Source organism: Hemitrygon akajei, chromosome 13 (assembly GCF_048418815.1).
Source record: "Hemitrygon akajei chromosome 13, sHemAka1.3, whole genome shotgun sequence".
NCBI lineage: Eukaryota > Metazoa > Chordata > Chondrichthyes > Myliobatiformes > Dasyatidae > Hemitrygon > Hemitrygon akajei.
The window spans coordinates 109,429,423-109,449,084 of record NC_133136.1 but is presented as its reverse complement, the minus strand read 5'-3'; the positions used below and the strand labels follow the sequence as shown (position 1 = coordinate 109,449,084).

The 19,662-nt window shown below is 38.1% G+C and overlaps 1 protein-coding gene across 2 annotated transcripts in view; it reads right to left on the bottom strand.

Moving 5' to 3' along the window:
* The window catches only part of ptpn13 (protein tyrosine phosphatase non-receptor type 13), a 294,978-nt gene that overhangs the window by 69,215 nt on the left and 206,101 nt on the right, over nucleotides 1–19,662 (bottom strand). For both annotated transcript variants that reach the window (XM_073065248.1, XM_073065249.1), the window contains exons 28-31: nucleotides 18,657–18,868; nucleotides 9,787–10,139; nucleotides 6,873–7,074; nucleotides 5,421–5,579 (exon numbers count right to left, since the gene is read on the bottom strand). In XM_073065248.1, the coding sequence (XP_072921349.1) occupies nucleotides 5,421–5,579; nucleotides 6,873–7,074; nucleotides 9,787–10,139; nucleotides 18,657–18,868 (926 nt within the window). The remainder of the gene's footprint in view (nucleotides 1–5,420; nucleotides 5,580–6,872; nucleotides 7,075–9,786; nucleotides 10,140–18,656; nucleotides 18,869–19,662) is intronic.

Below are 19,662 nucleotides of genomic sequence, written 5' to 3'. Positions count from 1 at the left end.
TCTGTCCACGAATATATGCCTTAAAAGTATCCCACAAAGTTCCACTAGAGATCTCTGCTGTAAAATTTGTTGAGAACAACAAATCAATTTGCTGTTTAATAAAGTTGACAAAGTCAGGATCCTGCAATAAAACAGGATTAAATCTCCAACCTTTAGTATTAATATATGAATCCGTCATCTTAATAGATAACTTCAAAGGTGCATGATCAGATATGGTAATAGAGTCATATTTACAATCCATAATATCTGTAAGTAAATGGTGATCAATGAAAAAGTAATCAATTCTTGAGTAATTATGGTAAACATGGGAAAAGTATGAAAATTCTTTGTCGTTAGGGTGTAAAAAATGCCAAATTTCACAAATAGCTGAATCAATCATAAAAGAGTTAATGAGAGAAGCCGATTTATTCGGAAGAGTTTGGGTGGGCTTGGATCTATCCATCAAAGGGTTTAAACAACAGTTAAAATCCCCACCCATTATCAATCTGTATTGATTCAAATTAGGAAAGGATGTAAATAAACATTTAAAAAATTCAGGACAATCAGTATTTGGAGCATAAACATTAACTAAAACAACTTTTTGATTAAAAAGTAGACCAGTAATAAGCAAAAATCTACCTTGCGGATCTGAAATTGTTTCATGATGTATAAAAGAAGTTGATGAATCTATAAAAATAGAAACACCTCTTACTTTGGCTTGCGAATTTGAGTGATACTGTTGGCCCTTCCAAAACCTAAACAACCGTTGACTATCCACCTTCCTTACATGAGTCTCTTGAACAAAAATAACATTAGCATTCATTCTATGGAATACTTTGAATGTTTTTTTCCGTTTGATTGGATGATTTAAACCATTAGTATTCCAAGAAACAAAGTTAATAGTCCTATCCATATTGACAATATTTATTACAATTAACACATAAGTTTGAAAAAAAAGTGAACTCATGAACCCGGAAGAAGGAATTAAGTTCAAGGAGAAACCGGAAGTCACGGCACTGCGACCATTTTTGTAGTTTCATATAAGCCCATGAAATAAAACTAAGCAGAAGGCAGGCCAAAAGAAAAGAAAAAAGAAAAATCCCCCTCCCTCCACCCTCAAAACCCCAGGAAAAAAGCCAAAAAGAGGCAAGCAAGCAATCTAATACTAAAATTACCCCCGGGTCTCAAGACGGCAACTCAGACACAACAAAGTTAAAAAAAAAAAATACAAACAACCCACATTATAAGAGAGGGTTGGTATAACAAAAGTTAAAATATAAAATTAGTATTATAAATGTATATAAACAAAAGGGTTAAAAAAGAATTAAAACGATAAAACCCATAAATGACTAATACTGGATTGGTATTTTAAATGAAAGTTTAAAACTTTCAAACACATCAAAACAGATATGACGTTCCAAGCACTAAAGTCTGTCGGGAAGAAGAAACGACATTTTATTTTTTTTTAAATCTTAATATTTAAATGTTAAGAGTATAAAAAAGCATATATCAGCTTAAAAAGAAAAGCAAAAAGGAGAAAAAAACCCTAAAGTTATTTTCAACGCTAATAGATTAATAATATAGAAAAATAATAAAGTCAAAATAAACCGAGCAAAAAAAGCTTTAACCGTATATAAGAAATACATGTAAGCTATACCCAAAAAAAACCCCAAACATCATTCTGTAACAGATCCAAATCTATAGGCTAAATTACATTAGTCAGCCCGATAGAATGTCATTGTTCCAGAAAACTTTGAGCATCCGCTGGAGATTTAAACAGCCGAAAAGTTCCGTCCTCAAGAGTGACTCTCAAGTGTGCTGGAAATAACAGCGCTTGCTTGCAGCCTTTCTGGTGAAATTTCGACATTAACCGATCTAAAAGCCATTCTAGCCCTTAAAACTTCAGGGCTATAGTCTTCCAGAATGCGAAATTTAAACTCTTGATAGCAGATCATACCCTTTTTTCGAGCCGCCCGAATCAAACGTTCTTTGGTATGAGGGTAATGGATCCGAAGAATTACATGTCGTGGTTTCAAACTTGAATCAGACCGAAAACGGGAAACACGGTGTGCCCGATCGATTACCGGGGGAGAGTCCAGTACCTCTGGACCCAAGACATCCATTAGAAATTTAGAGAAGAAAACGGTAAGATCACCGCTCTCAAATTTTTCCGGAATCCCAATTAATTGAAGATTTTGTCTTCGAGAGCGATTTTCCAAATCAGTAATTTTAACTTTAAAACGATCCATCTGTTGAGAAGTCGAAGTTTGCTCTTCTTGTATTTTTTCAATTATATGATCTTTCTTGCGAGCGGCTTCTTCAAGAACCAAAATACTTGCTTGTTGTTTTTGTGATTCCAATGAAAGTGTCTGGAGCTTTTCTTCAACTAATTTCAAACGTTCATCAAACCGAAAAAACTTTACGGTTATTTTTCTCTCCAGTTCTTCAAATTTGTCTTCTATAAGCTTCACAATTGTTTCTAAAGTTATCGGTTCTTTCGTCTGTTTCGATTCTTTTGCTCTAGACATTTCAGCAAGTTGAGAATAATTCAAATAGTTAAAAAGAAAAATTCTGTTTTTTTTAGACCCCTTTAGAACAAGTATAAGAAGATCCTTTAAGGGGTGTTTGTAGGTTAAAAAGACGTAAAAGGTTTGGAGCAAAGCCTAGAAGCGGTTTACTCCATGAGCGCCATCTTGAGACTCCTGTCTGTTTGAGTTGAATACAGCTAAATAAGTCACATAAGGCACGAAGTATTGTAGCCCCTGGCTACATCCAATGGGAATCTGACACAGGTTAACTTTGAGCCAATGAGATTGAACTTTGAGGAATGACTACAAGATTGAAGGACTTCAAATGTAGAGAAGCGAGAACTCTGGGGATGAACAATAGCAAGGAAGAACCCCGTGCCAAAGGCTGAGAAAAAAAACTGATCATCTGGCCAACGAGAGAGATTTTATTTCATTATTATAAATTGGAGAAGTGGTCTGAGTGAGTATTGTACAAAGGGAACAATGGGATTTATGTTTTAAGTTGCTGGTCTGGGGTTAAGTTACATTAATATTTGAGTAGTGACAATAAAGTGAGAGCTTGATTAATTAAGAGATGCGTAGTAAATTGTCTTGGTCCAGTTGATGAATAGTCAACAATATTCTTGTAATAGTTTTCAAGGTGACAAAAATTTTAAGCTGGCATGTCTCAATACATCTGTATAGATCTGTAAACTAGATTTGACTTGTTCTGCATTCTTTTTTTAAAATACCACATACATGGCTTTAAAATGTGAATCTTTTGTGCAATGAATTGTGAGGCTAAATTTGTACTTCAAACACACAAAGCCAACCGGGGGAAAGTGATAATGAACAATTGTTGCAAAAGTTTTAAAATCCCTGAATTGTAAAGATCTTTCATATTGTTAAGGCAATTAAATACATGAGGAAGAGTTTGTTTTGAAGTTCTACAGTAGTCATTCAAAAATTTTGAAATCTAATTTTTATTGGAATTAGAGACATGATTTGGCTTGTATTATTTCACCTATCTGCAACTACTCTTCAATATCCCTATTAAATCATCTGGAATTATTTTCCAGCTTTCCTATTCATTGTCAAAGTAACTCTTGCTAAGCGTTCTTGCTGTCTGTCATCCCTACGGTTACTAAATTTGCACTAATTTCTGAGCTCTTTGGGGAGGGATCTATTATTCTCTGCTGAGCTTTAACTTTGTACTTTGATAATGTTATACAAAGTCCTGTCAACTGTGCAAAAATCTTGCTCATTCATTATTGGGAGAGCTGTTTCCAAGCCCAGCACCCCTATCTTTTTCAAATCATATTTTTCAGTCTGTTACCTAAATCCATCTAGCATCATCCCTGAGGATATCCTGCATCTACAGCAGTGCAGACCCACTAGAGGTGGTGGCACTATTTCAGAAAAACAGTTCTGGGAGTCATCAGTAATGACTTTGGATGGATAAAGTCTTATGGTAAACATGGCAAAGAAAACCAATTATCACACACCTCAGTTACATATCTGTCCGAAGTGCTAGTGATGAGTGTACCATGGTTGTTGCACCTGCAGCTTTTCAGGTAATGAAGCATTCTATACCCACACGCAACAGGACCTCAACAGAGTTTATTATCACTGTTTCATATGATGTTAAATTTGTTGGTTTGTGGCAACAAACAGCACAAAGACATAAGATTGCTATAAATTACAAAGTAAATATATAAATAAAGACTTCATAGAAATCTGATGCTGGCAGGAAGAAGCTGTTCTTAGAACATTGAGTGTGGGTCTTCAGGCTCTTGTACCTCTTGCCTGATGGTAAATATGGATGGTCCTTAATGGTCCTTAATGATGGAAGACATCTTCTTGAAGTGCTGCCTTTTGAAGATGTCCTCAGTGCTGGGGAGAGCTGTGCTAGTGACGGACCTGGCTACACTACGAATCTACAACTCTTTTGCAGCCTCTTGTTATCCTGTGCACTGGAGCCTCCATACCAGGCAGTGATGTAACCAGTTAGAATGCTCTCCACAGTAAATCTGTAGAAATTTCTAAGTCTCGGGTGATATACTAAATCTCCCCTAACTCGCAAAGGACAGATCTTTTAAAGCTACTCTCCCCTCAATGAGCACTGCTGTGTGTTTGCCTGACTTCCCTTTCCTGAAGTCCACTACCAATTCCTTGGTCTTGCTTACATTGAATGCAAGGTTGCTGTTATGACACCACTCAAGCAGCCAACCTATCTTACTCCTCCTTCTCACCTTGTTGCCATCTGACATTTTAACAATGGTGGTGTTATCTGTAAATATATAAATGGCATTTGGATCTGGACCTAGCCACACAGCCACAAGTGCATTTTTGTTGTGCAAATTATACTTTATTTTCCACTATCCAGTCTGCTTAGTCTCCTTGGGTGCTTTCAACTCCTTCCTGAGATTTTCAACTCTATTGTTGCAATTTATTCTCCTTCCCGGGTGTAATTACACCCCTCCTCAACAAAGGCACTAACTCCAAATTTTACTGAAACAGAAGTTTTCACTCAAACCTTAACTATTGAGAAGCTGCTCCAAGATAGGTGCCGGCACTCCCAGCCTCATAAGTTCCACCAACGCAACATACTTTTCTCAGAACTTTTTTTTAAACAAGCTCCCTTGGTTTCTCATTCTTTAATAAGTCTGTATTTTTTTTTTCAGTTATGTACTACAAATTCCCCAAGTTTTTATCCAGTAACCACAACATGAAAAACCATAGCCCCCATTGCAGAAGTTTGTACAATCTACTTGGGTTGTCATTTCCTTACTGTCCAGACAGTTGATGGGGTCCAGACTTCATCTTCTATATTTATGTTATTGATGTCTATGAGAACTATGTACATGACTGGATTCTATGTCTACATGCATTTCAGTATGGACTGTGCACATTTTTTGCATAGATTGGGCATACCGTTATGAGCCTGTCACCTGGTCGCAGCCGTCCATCACATTTTGCCGGGTCCTGGACAACGTCATGAATGTAGCAACCAATGTCATCATCCCCTTTGGTTACAGTGAAACCCAGACTTCCCTTTTCCGATTTTTTCAATGTGACATGCAACTCTGCTTCCTACAACACAGGAAATGCTGGTTATTTTACAGCAAACATCTGATATTGACAAAAAATTATTGAAAATAGGATAGAAAGTGTTTGAGCACCAAAGTGCACTGGATTTTTATTTCCCATTTATATACAGGCCTGGAGTTTGCTACTTGGCGTTCACCTCAAAGCAAGATATGTAGATATCTTCCAATGTAGATATGGAAATCTCCACAAAAAACTTGCCTTTTTTTTAAATATAAAGACATCGACTGCCATCAGCTTCTAGTTCAAGGATACTCATGGCCTGCAACCACAGCATAGGAACCAGCTCAGTAGTTGTCTCTGGGCTGGGAGAGCTGTGCTGCCAAGACAGGAGCATCTGTCAGAACCACCAGGTGACAAGAGACAAGACAGCACCTGGGGATCGTTGATACATGAAGCAGCCACTTGCGGCCCCTACCAATCAACGGTCATTTTGGCATTGCCCACTCAGCAACAGCTATCACAGGCATCCTCTCCACACAGAGCTCTAGGGGCATTCATTGCTGTGACTGTGCTTGTGGAGGTACCTGGCACAGCAATGCACAGTACCAGGAGGGGCAAGGATTTACAAGAGGCTCCTGGTGCAGCCTAAGCAGGTGCCTTTTCTTAAAGCAAGCGTGCTACAGATCTGGAATGGAGGACCAAGAACTGGGTGCACAGGTTGGTAGTGTAATAAAAAGTACAACCTTAACCAATATTTTATAGCGTTTTACAGAGTACAAAATAAAGATTTTGAATAAAGAAGTCAAACAGCACAGAAGCAGGCTCTTTGGTCCACCCTGTCCATCGAGTGACCATCAACATTAGGGTTGCAAAACCTTAAAAGTGCAAATAAATATATTATAAAACTCAAAATATATTAATGAAATGTTGAGGTGGAATTAAAATGCAAATAGACTTTCCTCAGGGCTAGAAATCTTGCTAAACAGTTATTTTGGATTAATGCAACATAAGAAACTCACCTACATCTCATGCAACTAGATGCAATATTTTCAGGACATCAGAATGGTTTATAAATAGATATCTTGGGCATTCATGGATTACATTGGGGAAGGGTGCAAAATATCACACCCTAAGGATGTGATTTCCAGATTTAACTGCGTATGTGCATACCCCAGATTTCAATCACAATGCCTACTTTGCTTTGAAATTTGAGATAATGAGATGGTAAATGATAATTTCATCAGAAACTAAATTCATTACATCATAATAGCATAAGAAATAAATGTAGGAGTTACCATGTCAGAAAAAGTTATCACAGGCAATGTTAACATTTACCAGCTGTAATTCTGATTTTTCCTCCTCTTTGTACTTTTTGATATCCTCACACTGTGCAAGCCTTGAAGACAATGACTCTACTTCTGATTTTGAGCCAGAACTAATGCAGTTCTCATCGACAGGAGTGAGAGAGGGGACTTTAGGTTTAAGTTCACAACCTTGTTCTGTCGTAAAGTCCAGAGTTATTGGTGAAGGTGGTTTTCTGAAACATAATAATGGTTTGTAAAAAAATAACTTAAACTAGAGACATCTGCATTAACAAATTAAGTCACAAGTGAACTAAATTACATCAAATAAGTAACTTCTTTTTGCAAAGGATCATTTTAATCAGCATTAGATTAATTTTAAATAGCATTGTTTTGAAACTAGGAATGCATAAATTCCCATGGTCATTTTGAGCAAGATGTCATAACCTGCCTTTCTGTCAGCTTTGTATCAATACAGTATACTCCTCTGTCCATTCCTTTTGCAAATTCTTTCTATGAAAGAACTAATTTAGTCCACTTCTGAACAACACAACTCAATCTATTTCCACCATCTCACCAAATAGTGTTCCAGACCCTAATGACTTTTACTCAAGTCATGAATATATTATGTAAAGAAAAACACTGGTCCTGTTTTTTTTCTCGTCTTGACTTAGCAATTTATTCACATTAGGAACACCTAGCTTTTCCTGTATCCCTTCTTTAGCGGTTTTTAGCTTTGAAGACACTTCCGTAGCATCATTTTCCATGGTCAGTCCTTGTTACCTGTGTTTGCTCCTGCAAGATTTTTTGATTTATTTTTATATTTGCTGTCATTTCTCACACCCTCATTTTCTGCTCATATATATTGCCTTTTTTTTTTTACCACCTACCCCAGTTACTTTCTATGATCAGCTTTGTTCTCCCTTGTCTTGGCAACGTCACATATATCAAAGCCCAATTCCCGTTCTTTATTTTACTCTTTGAGTATCCAATGAGCCCAGGTTTTATCTTTCTTATATTTTTGCCTTTTAGGAAAGTATCCAGACCAAATTGCAATGACCTCGTCCAGAGAGGATGCTATTGTCCAATTATAATTTAGTCTAATTGCAATTCATCTTATCCCATTGAATTGAACCCTTTTCCACTTGACAATTTTTAGAGTGGTCCACGTTCTTTTCCACAGTTACTCTAAGTTGTTATTAATATAATCACTGTTCCTTAAATGTTCCCCACTAAGTCTATTTCATCCCCCTGAACCAAGTCCAGCTGTGCCCCCTTTCTCACTGGCCAGAAACATACTAGTCAAGAAAGCTGAAGACAATTCATAAATTGTTTTCCCTCTTTGCCTTTTCTTCTATTATGATGAAAATCTACACTGCTATAGATGAAGTCCCCTTGATATAGCTTTTGTTCGTTTCCTTAAAAATTGCTCCACTGGCCTTCCCACTAGTTGGCAGCTTTTAGAAAATTCCCAGTAGTCGAATGCCATGTTCAACACTTCTTGAATTTAAACCAAATAGAATTATTGCCCCAAGACAATCTCACTCCAGCACTGCAATATTCTCCCTAATCAATACACTTTTCCCACTGCCCCAACTTTGGTCTTCCTTTGCCTACCATTCCCGAATATCCCAAATGTAATGTATGGACTTATCCAGCACTTGCTTTTAGCCAGGTTTCTGTTAATGGCACAAGATCTGTAACAAAGATGACTAATCCTGGATGACTAATTCTGTGTAAAGTTCTCCAGACATGTTTTGTACTTGTTATGCACTTAAAAATTTTACTGCAAACTCCTTAGATTATTTTATACCCTTAGACTTGCCCTATCTAAACCTTGCCCTAGTGATGCCCATCTCTGCAGTTCTATGTGCACCTCTTGCACCCATTTCAATTCTACAACCTGGTTACCACCCCTACCTAATTACTTCAGACACTTGGCCCTCAAAATCTTCCTTTCAGCAACTGTAAAACTCATACTCTTATTGTCACCAAAAGTACCAGTGTTATTTGTTGCTGTTAAAAACACGAACTTTTCTACCCAATAATATCCAGCAGCTTCGTAACTCAAGTAAGACGAACTCCAGTACTGAATGGTGTATAGGCCTGCAGACTGGTTTGAAGAATGTGAATGTGTGCATTCGCCTATCTTTAAGTGAAGATATTAGAGTGAACATTGTTTCTTATGAATGCTCCTATTCTTTTGTGATTTACTACATCTGAACGTACCACCTTTTAATTCAGAGTGGAAGCAAGGAAAACATGCATTTACAAAACACTTTTCTAAACCACAGGAAATAATTAGTTAATTAAAATGCTGTCAACATTTGCAATCAATCAGCATCATGAAAAAACCTGCAAACAGCAAGTGAAATTGTGGGTAGTCTGATTTGATGAAGTTAGTTCAATGATAAAGATTTCCCTGTTAAAGCCATTGCACTTCAGATGAAATATCTAAACAGAAGCTCTATGCACTAAGTGGAATGAATATGAATGACCTGGAGCAGGTGATCACCTGACCAAATTTTCTTTCATCAATCAATCTTGCAAAAAACAAGATAATTTACTCATTGTTTTGAGTTGGGATGCAAAATCAGGTAGAATATTCTCAACAAAAATACCTGAAGTTTGCCTTAATTTCCTAAGAAAACAGCATATGGGGGAAAAAAATCAGCACAAGTAAGATTCATCTTCTTCATCCAATGAAGTAGAACTTGTATTTTCTCAAAAGAGTTGGTGTTAATGTACAATACTAATGTTTATGCAAGTAACACACTTCAACTGCTAATGTACTAGAATTTGTGGAAATTAAGTACCTTGTACTGTATATTACCATACTTTAGATGAGATTAGATGAATCAGTGAATTAATAAATGTGGCCATTGACATTTGTAGAGATTTCTCTTACAGTTTTGTTGTACTTTCAAAGGGAAATTCCCAGAACTAACCTGATGATCAGATCCAGTTTTGAAGATTCTTGCTTGTCAAAATAAGTATTTCTGATACTTTCTTCCTGGATGTATGGTATATCACACTGATTACTGGAGAAAGATATTGTACTCCCAGATACTTGACAGGCAGTGTTCTTATTGATAATAATATCTTCTTTCAACATGGAATGCTCATCAACATCGTCACTGTAACAATCCCTTAGAGAAGATGACTTCAGTCTTGCATTCTGAATTTCACTTTCAATCTTTTTATTATTATCCATGTTGATACTGTTCATCTTTTCAGACAGCAGGGAATTATTCAAGTGTAATTCAGTTCCATTTATTTCTTTTGGAGGATTACTTGCACTCTGTAAAAATTAGTCTCTCTTTTAATTGAATTATACCTTTAATATATTATTTCCAAACCAGCTTTCAATAATTACACATTTCAAAACATTTTGTTTCAACTTTATACATCTTGAAAGGAACGTATTCTCTTGTTAATTTACAATCAATGAAATTACATGCAACTGCATGGGCATGTGCTAAGAAGGCAGAGAAACTCAAATCTTAAAATGCCAAATGCATTGTGGATATGATCAAATTCAGTTGCATAACAACTTGATTCATTGTTTCTTTTTAATGAGGTGACTTTATAAAGAACAGTTGGGGATGAGTTACTAATTAAAGATTCCTGGATAATGCTGACTGTAGGGAGGACAGTATGCAGAACTAAACACCATTGTGATAACAAGTGATATCCAAAACAAAATTTAGGTACAAACTTTGTATATGAGGAACAAGCAAGTCTAGAAAAAACAAACAGAATGTGAAAGGTTAATCGACCTTGCAGCTAGAATGAAATAAAATCCCTCCTTTGTTGATGAATCATTGAATGCATGCGCAGAAGTGAAACAGACACATTACTAATTTGGCTGAATTTCCTGGTTGCAGAAGGCTACCAAACACTGAACGAACAAAGGAAAGGATGGACATTAAATCACTGTTGTCTAACTCCTGGCCATAATATATTAAGTCAAATGCAGGAGTGTGAGGACTAACATTTTCTTTCAAGATGGGAACGAAGACAACTGAAGGCTCTGGAAAAGGGGAGAGGGATGATAACATTCCAAAATGAAGAGTGAGTGCCTAAACCCAAACCGTCATGGACAAGGTTATCTCTAAGTTAATTACTTCATTTTGTAATAGGGAGGTTCTTCATTAATATGAGTTCACTCAGAGCAACTGAAGCCCAATGTAAATTTAACATTTACTAGGAATGTTTCCCCACAGGATAACAATTCTCTTACATGACACAAAAAAATTTCATTCTCCTTTCAAAAGCGCAAGAGTGGATCTCTTAGAGGCCCACAAGAGAGCTGAGACCAACTACCTTCTACACCCTACCTTAATAAGCCTTGCCCCAATTAGGAACACTCTCATTCCCAATTATCTACACCTTAACAATTCTAATCCCATACTCTTGCTAGTCCAATTGATATCCTTCTCTCATTTAATTTTGAATCTACGGCTCACTCAGCCCTTTCCCATTATCTCTTGCTTTATTGCTCACATGAAGAATCACTGCTTTCACACCACAGTTCCTTTGATATAATTACATATAACTTCAGGTCCTACCTGCTTCACCCAAGCTTCAGATGCCCCATCTCCGATTTTCCCTCTTCCTCTGAGTTGTTTCAATTACTTCCCTGGTTATTTTAACTTTCAGCCAGCAAAGAAGAAAACTCCCCATTTCATAGAACATTACGTGTGATTCTGAGGCAAGCATCATCTTGCAAGACATCCAGGCAAGCAAAATTGGCTCAATTATCAGGCTTAGACAAATGTAAACCCATCCCTAAAAACAATCAACTGCTCCCAAATCAACAGCTGGTTGAATAAAAGAGTCAACATATAAAGAGTAGAAAATGGTTGAGTAGAAAATGGCTCAGAATGTATTCAAACTCTCTTTAGTAAAGGGAGTTCCATACAGTATTTCTGAAAATTATTAGTCCTCATTAAATTGAATGCAGCAGCTTCTCAGTGCTGTATAAAGCACTATACTTTGTTTTGAAGTGCATTCATTTTTGAAGTGCAGTTAAAACATTTGAAGTACTGAGGGGTTAGCAGCAATTCAGATTTAAGCACTAAGAGGCATGCAGAAACATGTACTGGCCGTTTCAAGCATTTTCATGGTTACAGTAAAAAGATCTATAATGAATACCTTTCTAAACGGTGTTCATGTAATAAATACTTGATTTAATGACCATCTTTTTATATAGAAGTGACATCAAAATATGGGTTTCAATGAATACTAATTTTCAATAAATTGCTTAAATTTAGTATGTTTAACTTTTTAATTTCAATTGTCTGAGCAACTGGCTAGCTAATGCATTAACACTTCAATGTAATAACATACAACTGGAAAAAGGCCCTTTGGCACAGTAAGTCCACATGGACCATCATGCACTTTTTTAATTTTAGCACTAATCATACCCTAAACCTTTTCATTCTCCCTATGTTTTTATCAACTCTCCTACATGAGGGGAAAACTAATGTGCTGAATTACCGAGGAACCCACATGGTATGACGTAGGAAGAACACGGAGAATCCAGGAGAAACTCAAGGGAGAGTATTAAACTTCACTTGGGCAGCCCTAGAAGGCACAATTAAATTTAGGTCACTGAATCTGCGAAGCAGCAGCTACACTTCTCTCTGAATCTATTTTGTTAAAAGGAATGGCAAGATATTCCAATTAAATGTATCTTTAGACTAAAAAGCTCTCACGTGTAAGCTAATTGAGAATTTGAATCACTGTAGCATTCTTAATCATGGCAGTTCTTCTTAGGCTCTGCAGGGTTCAGTTCCTGTCAACTGTTAATAACCCAAATAGCTCATAAGGTAACACACACAAAATGCTGGAGGAACTCAGCTGGCCAGGCAGCATCGAGGAAAAGAGCACAGTCAACATTTTGGGCTAAAACCCTTTGGCAGGACTGGAGAAAAAAGCTGAGGAGTAGATTTGAAAGGTGGGGGGAGGAGAGAGTGAAACACCAGGTGATAGGTGAAACCTGGAGGGGGAAGGATGAAGTAAAGAACTGGGAAGTTGATTGGTGAAAGAGACAGAAAGTCATGGAAGAACAAAAAGGGGAGAGGAGCACCAGAGGGAGTCGATGGGTGAGCATGGAGAAAAGGTGAGACAGGGAAAAGGGGATGGGAAACGGTGAAGGAAGGGGGGGGGTTGGGGACATTACTGGAAGTTTGAGAAATCGATGCTCAAGCCATCAGGTTGGAGGCTACCCACCCGGATTATAAGGTGTGGCTCCTCCAACCCAAGTGTGGGCTACTGACCTGCTGAGTCCCTCCAGCATCTGCAGATTTTCTCTCGTTTCTGATTTGATTATTACTCTGGGAAGTTTCTTCCTTGGATGCCTAAACTGAAGAAGTTTAAATCTTCCCTTCGACGGGAGTTCAGTGAAACCCTCTCTCACTGCTCCCCCATTGTGATCCCTGCTGCTCTCTGACTCTTTGACCATGTGCTTATCCAGACCCACTACTACAGCCACGTATCCTTTCTGGGAACACGACTTCACCACCAGCATATCATCCTTCCCCTTGCAGGTTTCACCTGTCTCCTTGTATTTCGCTCTCTCCTCCCCCCACCTTTGAAATCTACTCCTCAGCAATTTTCTCCAGTCCTTCCGAAGGGTTTTGGCCCGAAACGTCATCTACACACTTTTCCTAGATGTTGCCTGGCCTGCTGAGTTCCTCCAGCATTTTGTGTTTGGATTTCTAGCATCTGCAGATTTTCTCTTTTGAGCTCACAAGGAAAAATGTGGCCATAATCTGAGTCCCAGGCAGCCCCGAAACAGTTGGCAAAGCCACCCCAATGGTCTCCCAAATGCTTGCTCTTATGTACGTGCTATACACAAGTTGGACTTTCATACCTAGGGGACGATCTGTAAAATGGAAATTAAGGCCAGCAAATAATAACATTTAACCTAATAACTAAAATCAATTACTGAAAGGTCTCTTGTTGCAGTTAAGCGATAGATATGTCCGTACTGGGTGCGAAAGGGCAGCTACAAAAGCAAAATATGCCTTTTTTCTTAAATTAAGATATGATTTACAGTATTATAGAAATGCATGGATTCTGTTTCTCCTCTTGAAGACGGCAGGTACTTCCAAGATTTCACCAGAGATGACGCATCGTCTCCATTCTTGGAGCAGATTCACATTCAAACATAATAAGGACATTCAATCCTCTGCATATAGATTTATACAATCTAGACTATAAAGTTCAAAGTTGTACTGTAGACCTGTTCTAACTTGGCAAACAAGGTTAGTTGTTATTATATCAGCTGAACCTCTTATTATTCTGTCATTCATCATCTGCCTTTGCTATTATATTACAGAGAATGCGCATAACATGGTGTGGAAATAAAAACTGATCTGACCAAATGGCACGAGAAAAGACATTTTTTATGTTTGATGTTAGATCTGGCCATGCAGAAGATCATCACTCCCTGAGAGTGAGTCAGATAGCCCTGGGCTCGAAGTCCACTTCAAAGGCTTCAGCACAAACATACAGGTCGGCAGGTTGGTGCAGTACTGAGAGAATGCTGCATCGCCAGCTGTCATTTGTTCATGACGTTAACCTGAGGTGTTGTTTACCCTTACAATTGGAGGTAAAGATACCTTTATTTTGTAATTTATTTTTTATTGAAGTTTATCATCAAACATTTCCATAAGATGTATTTCAGATACTATACATATATATCATATTTATCACAAATTTCTACATAATATTTATCTGAGGTGTACACTTATTTCTAAAGAACTGCAAGGAACTGTCCTGGTGTCAGCATCAATATCCATCCCAAAAATCAGTATCAGAAAAATAAATGAACTGGCCATTACTGCAGTGCTCTTTGTGACAACCAGCTCTTGGGCTTCTGCATTAAACAGTCCCTCTCCAAAAGTGTTTCACTGACTGCACTGTTCTGCAAGACTCTGAGACGATGGCTCTGTATAAACGTGAGTACTTTTTTTCATTGCTTGGATTATAATTCAGTTAATTTGTGCCATTTACAAGAATAGTTCTGAGGTTGAGGGACTACATTTACCAGGGCAGGTTAGGGAGAATTTGACTGTTTTCTTTAAGAAGTGAAGAGGAGATCTGATAAGAGGTACCGTAGATGTTGGATTATAAGCCGCTACTTTTTTCCCATGCTTTGAACAGCATTGAACATAGCGGCTTATAATAAGGTGCGGCTAATAGAAAGTTTTTTCCCATGCCGCCAAAACATTTTGCCTCGTAACAGTAGACCAATAAAATTGATGAGTAGTTCACAGAGGTCCAATGAAATTGTACGATAAATCAAGCGCACTTCACAAATTATTGTAAATCAGCCATTTGTACTCACCCTCATCAACATGGAAAACACTCGAAGAAAAGCATATGATGCAGCTTTTAAGTTAAAGGCAATCAATCTGGCGGTTGAACAAGGAAATCGAGCTGCTGCGCGTAATCTTGGCATACATGAATCGATGGTGAGACGGTGGAGATTTAATTTGGGACTGCCGCTTCAGGTCAGGAATGGCTCACGTGATATTAGACAGCAGTACAAGGGAGGGAGGGAGCGAAACTGAGGATTCCGCTGCACAAAAACAGTAAAACTCGTGTGTGAATGTTATCGGGCCAATAAGGACACAAGTGTCCGATGTTACCAAATACCGGTAGGTATAACAAAGTTTAGCCTTACCAAATATGTGTAGCGAGGGTTTGGTTTGGGGGAAAAAGGAGTATAAATAAGAGCAGAATGTAAGGGGAAGGCAAAACGCGTTCTGCAATAAAGCCACGCTGCACTGTAATCCGGTGTTGGTTGTCTCTCTTCCAAAACGAACACAGGGCAGAATTTGAAGCCCAACACGTGTAATATCTTTCTGTGTAAATATCTCATATTACAAGCGGCCGAAAATTCGGTGCGCCGGAAATCCAGTGCACCGAAAATCCGGTCCGCCGGAAATCCAGTGCGCCGAAAATCCGTTCCGCCTGAAATTCGGTGCGGCCTAAAATCCGAAGCGGCCTGTATAATAAAAAAAATGATTTTATTTCTAAAATTAGAGCCAGCGGCTTTTAATCAGGTGCGCTCTGTAGTCCGGAATCTACGGTATATGGAATAAAGGATCCAGACACAGTGAATCATGGGAAACTGCTTCCTTTTTTGCTGGGATTGAAGATAAGACATCAGATGTGTAAAGAGAAAGAGAATCCATAGTATACATGAGGGAAAAACTTGCAATGCTGTGTGTAGCTGGTAATTGGAATGCACAGCCTGTGAAGGTGCTTGAGACCGATTTTAAAGGGGCCTTCAACAGAAAAATTGGATAAATACCTGGAGAAGAAAAATTAGCAAGGCTGGGGTTGGAACACGCGAGATGCTTTGGCATAGACCTGGTCCTGACATAGTGGGCAGCTGGTCTTTTTCTATGCCATGACCATTTAATAATTCATGAACGAATAGTTTTAACTTACATATCTTTAAATGGGAACATCATTCAAATAAAAGCTCTACTCATAACAGAAGGTGGCATAACTTTTAACTTAAGTTCATTGCACCAAGCTTAAGGAATGCTCAACAATGTTTTGCAGATAAATGGACAAAATAAAAATGGATACTAAATCAGGAATATACTTATTAGAGGAGATAACAGAAAAACTGAGGGGCAAAAAAATATTTTAAAGGGCTTTAAATGCAGAGAGGTAGAGCATTTTAGGAAGGGAACAAGGAAGGAGGTTCAAAGGATCAGTAAGTGGGGCAAAGAGTGAAAGCCAGAGTCAGTATTTTCAAAGGTCTACAAGAGAGAAAGAGCTTCCAACCACTACAATAAAATCACTTCCCCATCTGAAGGATTTCATTTAAGGTACCCAGAAAGAGGGCGGCACTTGAATGCCATGGTAAAGTGAGCTTGCATTGGAGGTAGATGACAGATAGATATAGAATAGTACAGCACATTACAGGTGGAAAAACTGAACAGAATACGATCCCTTCCGTTTGGTAAAATATGAAGACAGGAAAGATGTGTCTGATGATAGCATTGTGGGAGACTCAGTAGAAGTGACTGTGGGTGATCCACTGAATTTAGAGACTAGTGTGGGGGAAAACAAAGCCCAAGGGCAGAAGATGTAGGGCTAGTAGCTTGAGAAATGAAATGGACTACTCTATTGTGAGCCGAAATCCACATCTGAGGCACTGGAAAGACATACTGGAGTTACTCAAATGCAAAGTAAGTCATAGATACAGAAACCTAGAACTAATGAATTTGAAATGAGTAATGTAATATTGTCATACGGTGGTGGTGGAGATACATCTCTACAAAAGCTGGTTTATATCAGTTGGTTGTCCTGGTTATGTGATCGTTGATGCCAGGCAGACAATCTCTGAAGAGTATTGATAATGGTTGGGGTCACCTGTCTTGTAAAAACACTGCCCAGGAGTCGGCAATGGCAAAGCACTTCTGTCAAAGAATTTGCCAAGAACAATCATGGTCATGAGATATGGCACGTAATGATAATGATGATAAATGTAATATTGGAGCCAGCATGCACAAAGCAGATTTTGTTTGACAGACTATCCCAGAATACAGGATAGGAAGGTGCTGAGCTGAGGAAGGAAGTGGAGAGGAAGTGATCAAGCATTAGAAGGGGAGGCAAGGGTGAAAACTAGAAGTTGAAAAAAAAACTTCCAGTTTCACACTGCACCACAAATGAGCACTGAAATAGATAAAGCCTTGGTAAGGTAAAGAGAAGGGGACTTTGAGTACAACTAGAACAAAGAATCTTTCAGTCTGCCCATATAAAAGGGTGGAATAGTCTGGATCAATCTACTTGCATCTTGACACTTTACTTAAAGGAAATAAGCTGAAGGAGAGAAGTACAACTTCTCATAGCATCACAGCTCTGGTGAGTTTAATTAATTCTCAGATGCTTTCTGTGTGGAGTTTGCAAGTTGTCTCCCACTTTTGTCAGGAGTTCTAGCTTCCACGCATATTACAAAATTGTGCTGGTAGGTTCATGGGCAGCTGCATTTGACCCCTTAGTACCTGGGCGAGGGCGAGGGAGAGGGGGTGGAGAAATATATTACAAAGTTAAAGGAAAACAAGGGAGGGGAAATAATACCAACAGGATTGCTCTACCAAGACTGGATACTTCCTACACCACACTAAATAACAGTGGAAGTGAATGGTACTGGTTGGATCTGCACTCCATGAAGATGTGGAAGGTAACCCTGATGGAAGTGATCTAAGCTAAAAGGCATGGTTGGGACCAGGAAACTGGAAATTGCTGGAGGATCAAGGACATGAAAGGAGTTTACTCCTGTAAAAGTTGAAAATAACACACACTCACTCTGGAAGAAATGATTCCACATTTGAGAACAGGCTAAAATCATCAACAGAATGACATCCTGTTTATGGCATAAGATTTAGAGTGTGCTGGGCTGGGCTGGGCTGGGCTGGTCTGGGCTGGGTCTGGAACTGCGAAGATTTGCAGAGTAGACAATGCCAGTGATGGTGTGCAAGTAAAGGCTGACAAGTTGATAGTGAAATTATTGCTTAAGCACAGACAAATTCAACATCTGCGAGAGCAAATTAAATAGTGCCTTGCTGTTATGGCTAATTCTTTCAATGACTGAATTAACAGGCCAGAATACGGTCATACCTTGTGACTTTCAGCCCCTCTCTTAACCTAATCAATTCCAGATTACCAGTTCAATAGAAACTTTAGCTTTTGCAAACACTTGGATATTCAACAAATTGTTTCTGCTGTTCATGACCCTTTTAGGTGCAAAGAAGATAGTAAAATTATTTCCAGCTTAATGTACCTGTTTTGAAAATACCTTCAAAAGACCATCATTCACTTGTAGTGTGAAGTTTCCAACATTACTCTTCCCACACTCTGCTACTGGCTGAGCAGGAACTTGTTTATTTATTCTCGCTATATTTCTGCAGTATTCAGAAGCATCTTCATTGCACCCAGCACAATCCATACCTAACCCAGAGGAATCTTTCAATAACTTGACCTTGGATGTATCTTCTGTAACGAGAATAAATAATTGTTGATATTTAAAATAAAAAAGAATTACAAAAACAGCTCAGTGTGAAACATGATTTTAAAAGGGCTGAACCTCATGCACAAAACCACAGTCCACTGCAAGGTCATTTGGGTTGTTGAGTCTGCACCAGGTGTAAACCATTAAAAGCACCTCACCTGCTTCTTCAATATTTTGAAGATTATGACTGAATCTGCAGACATTTTAATTATCATCCACACGTAAGAATCAATTTCTTTCTGTTCTGTAAAAGCTCCATCATTTAAATAGTTCTATCATATTTTCACTTCATATTCACTGTTTTGAAGAAACCAAACCAAGATTCTCCAATCCATTTACATTACAATGCTCCCTCATCCTTGAAATTAATCGAGTTAATACCTTCTGGCTTACACGAAAGAAATCTGATTTCCTAAATAATATGGCACCAAAAAGTGAGTATGCAAGTTCTTTTTGGATAGACAGCATTTTAAATAGGTTTAATATAACTTGCTTGTGTCTGCAGATTAACCCTTTACTTACAAAGCTAATAATTCCATAAAATGTTTTAACCAATCACGTATCTTCAAAGAGCGTGCAAAATCCCCAGGCTTCTCTTTTCTTGCACCCACTCCTAAATGCATCATTAGGTAAATTTCACCCTTCTTATCAAGTTCATTGAAAAATATCAGCTTGTATTCTACCATTTTGAATTTTATTTTCCATGAACCGATTTCCACAGCATATCTACATCCTCTTGATGTCCATTCTATTTTCCTTACCATTTACTGCACTTCCA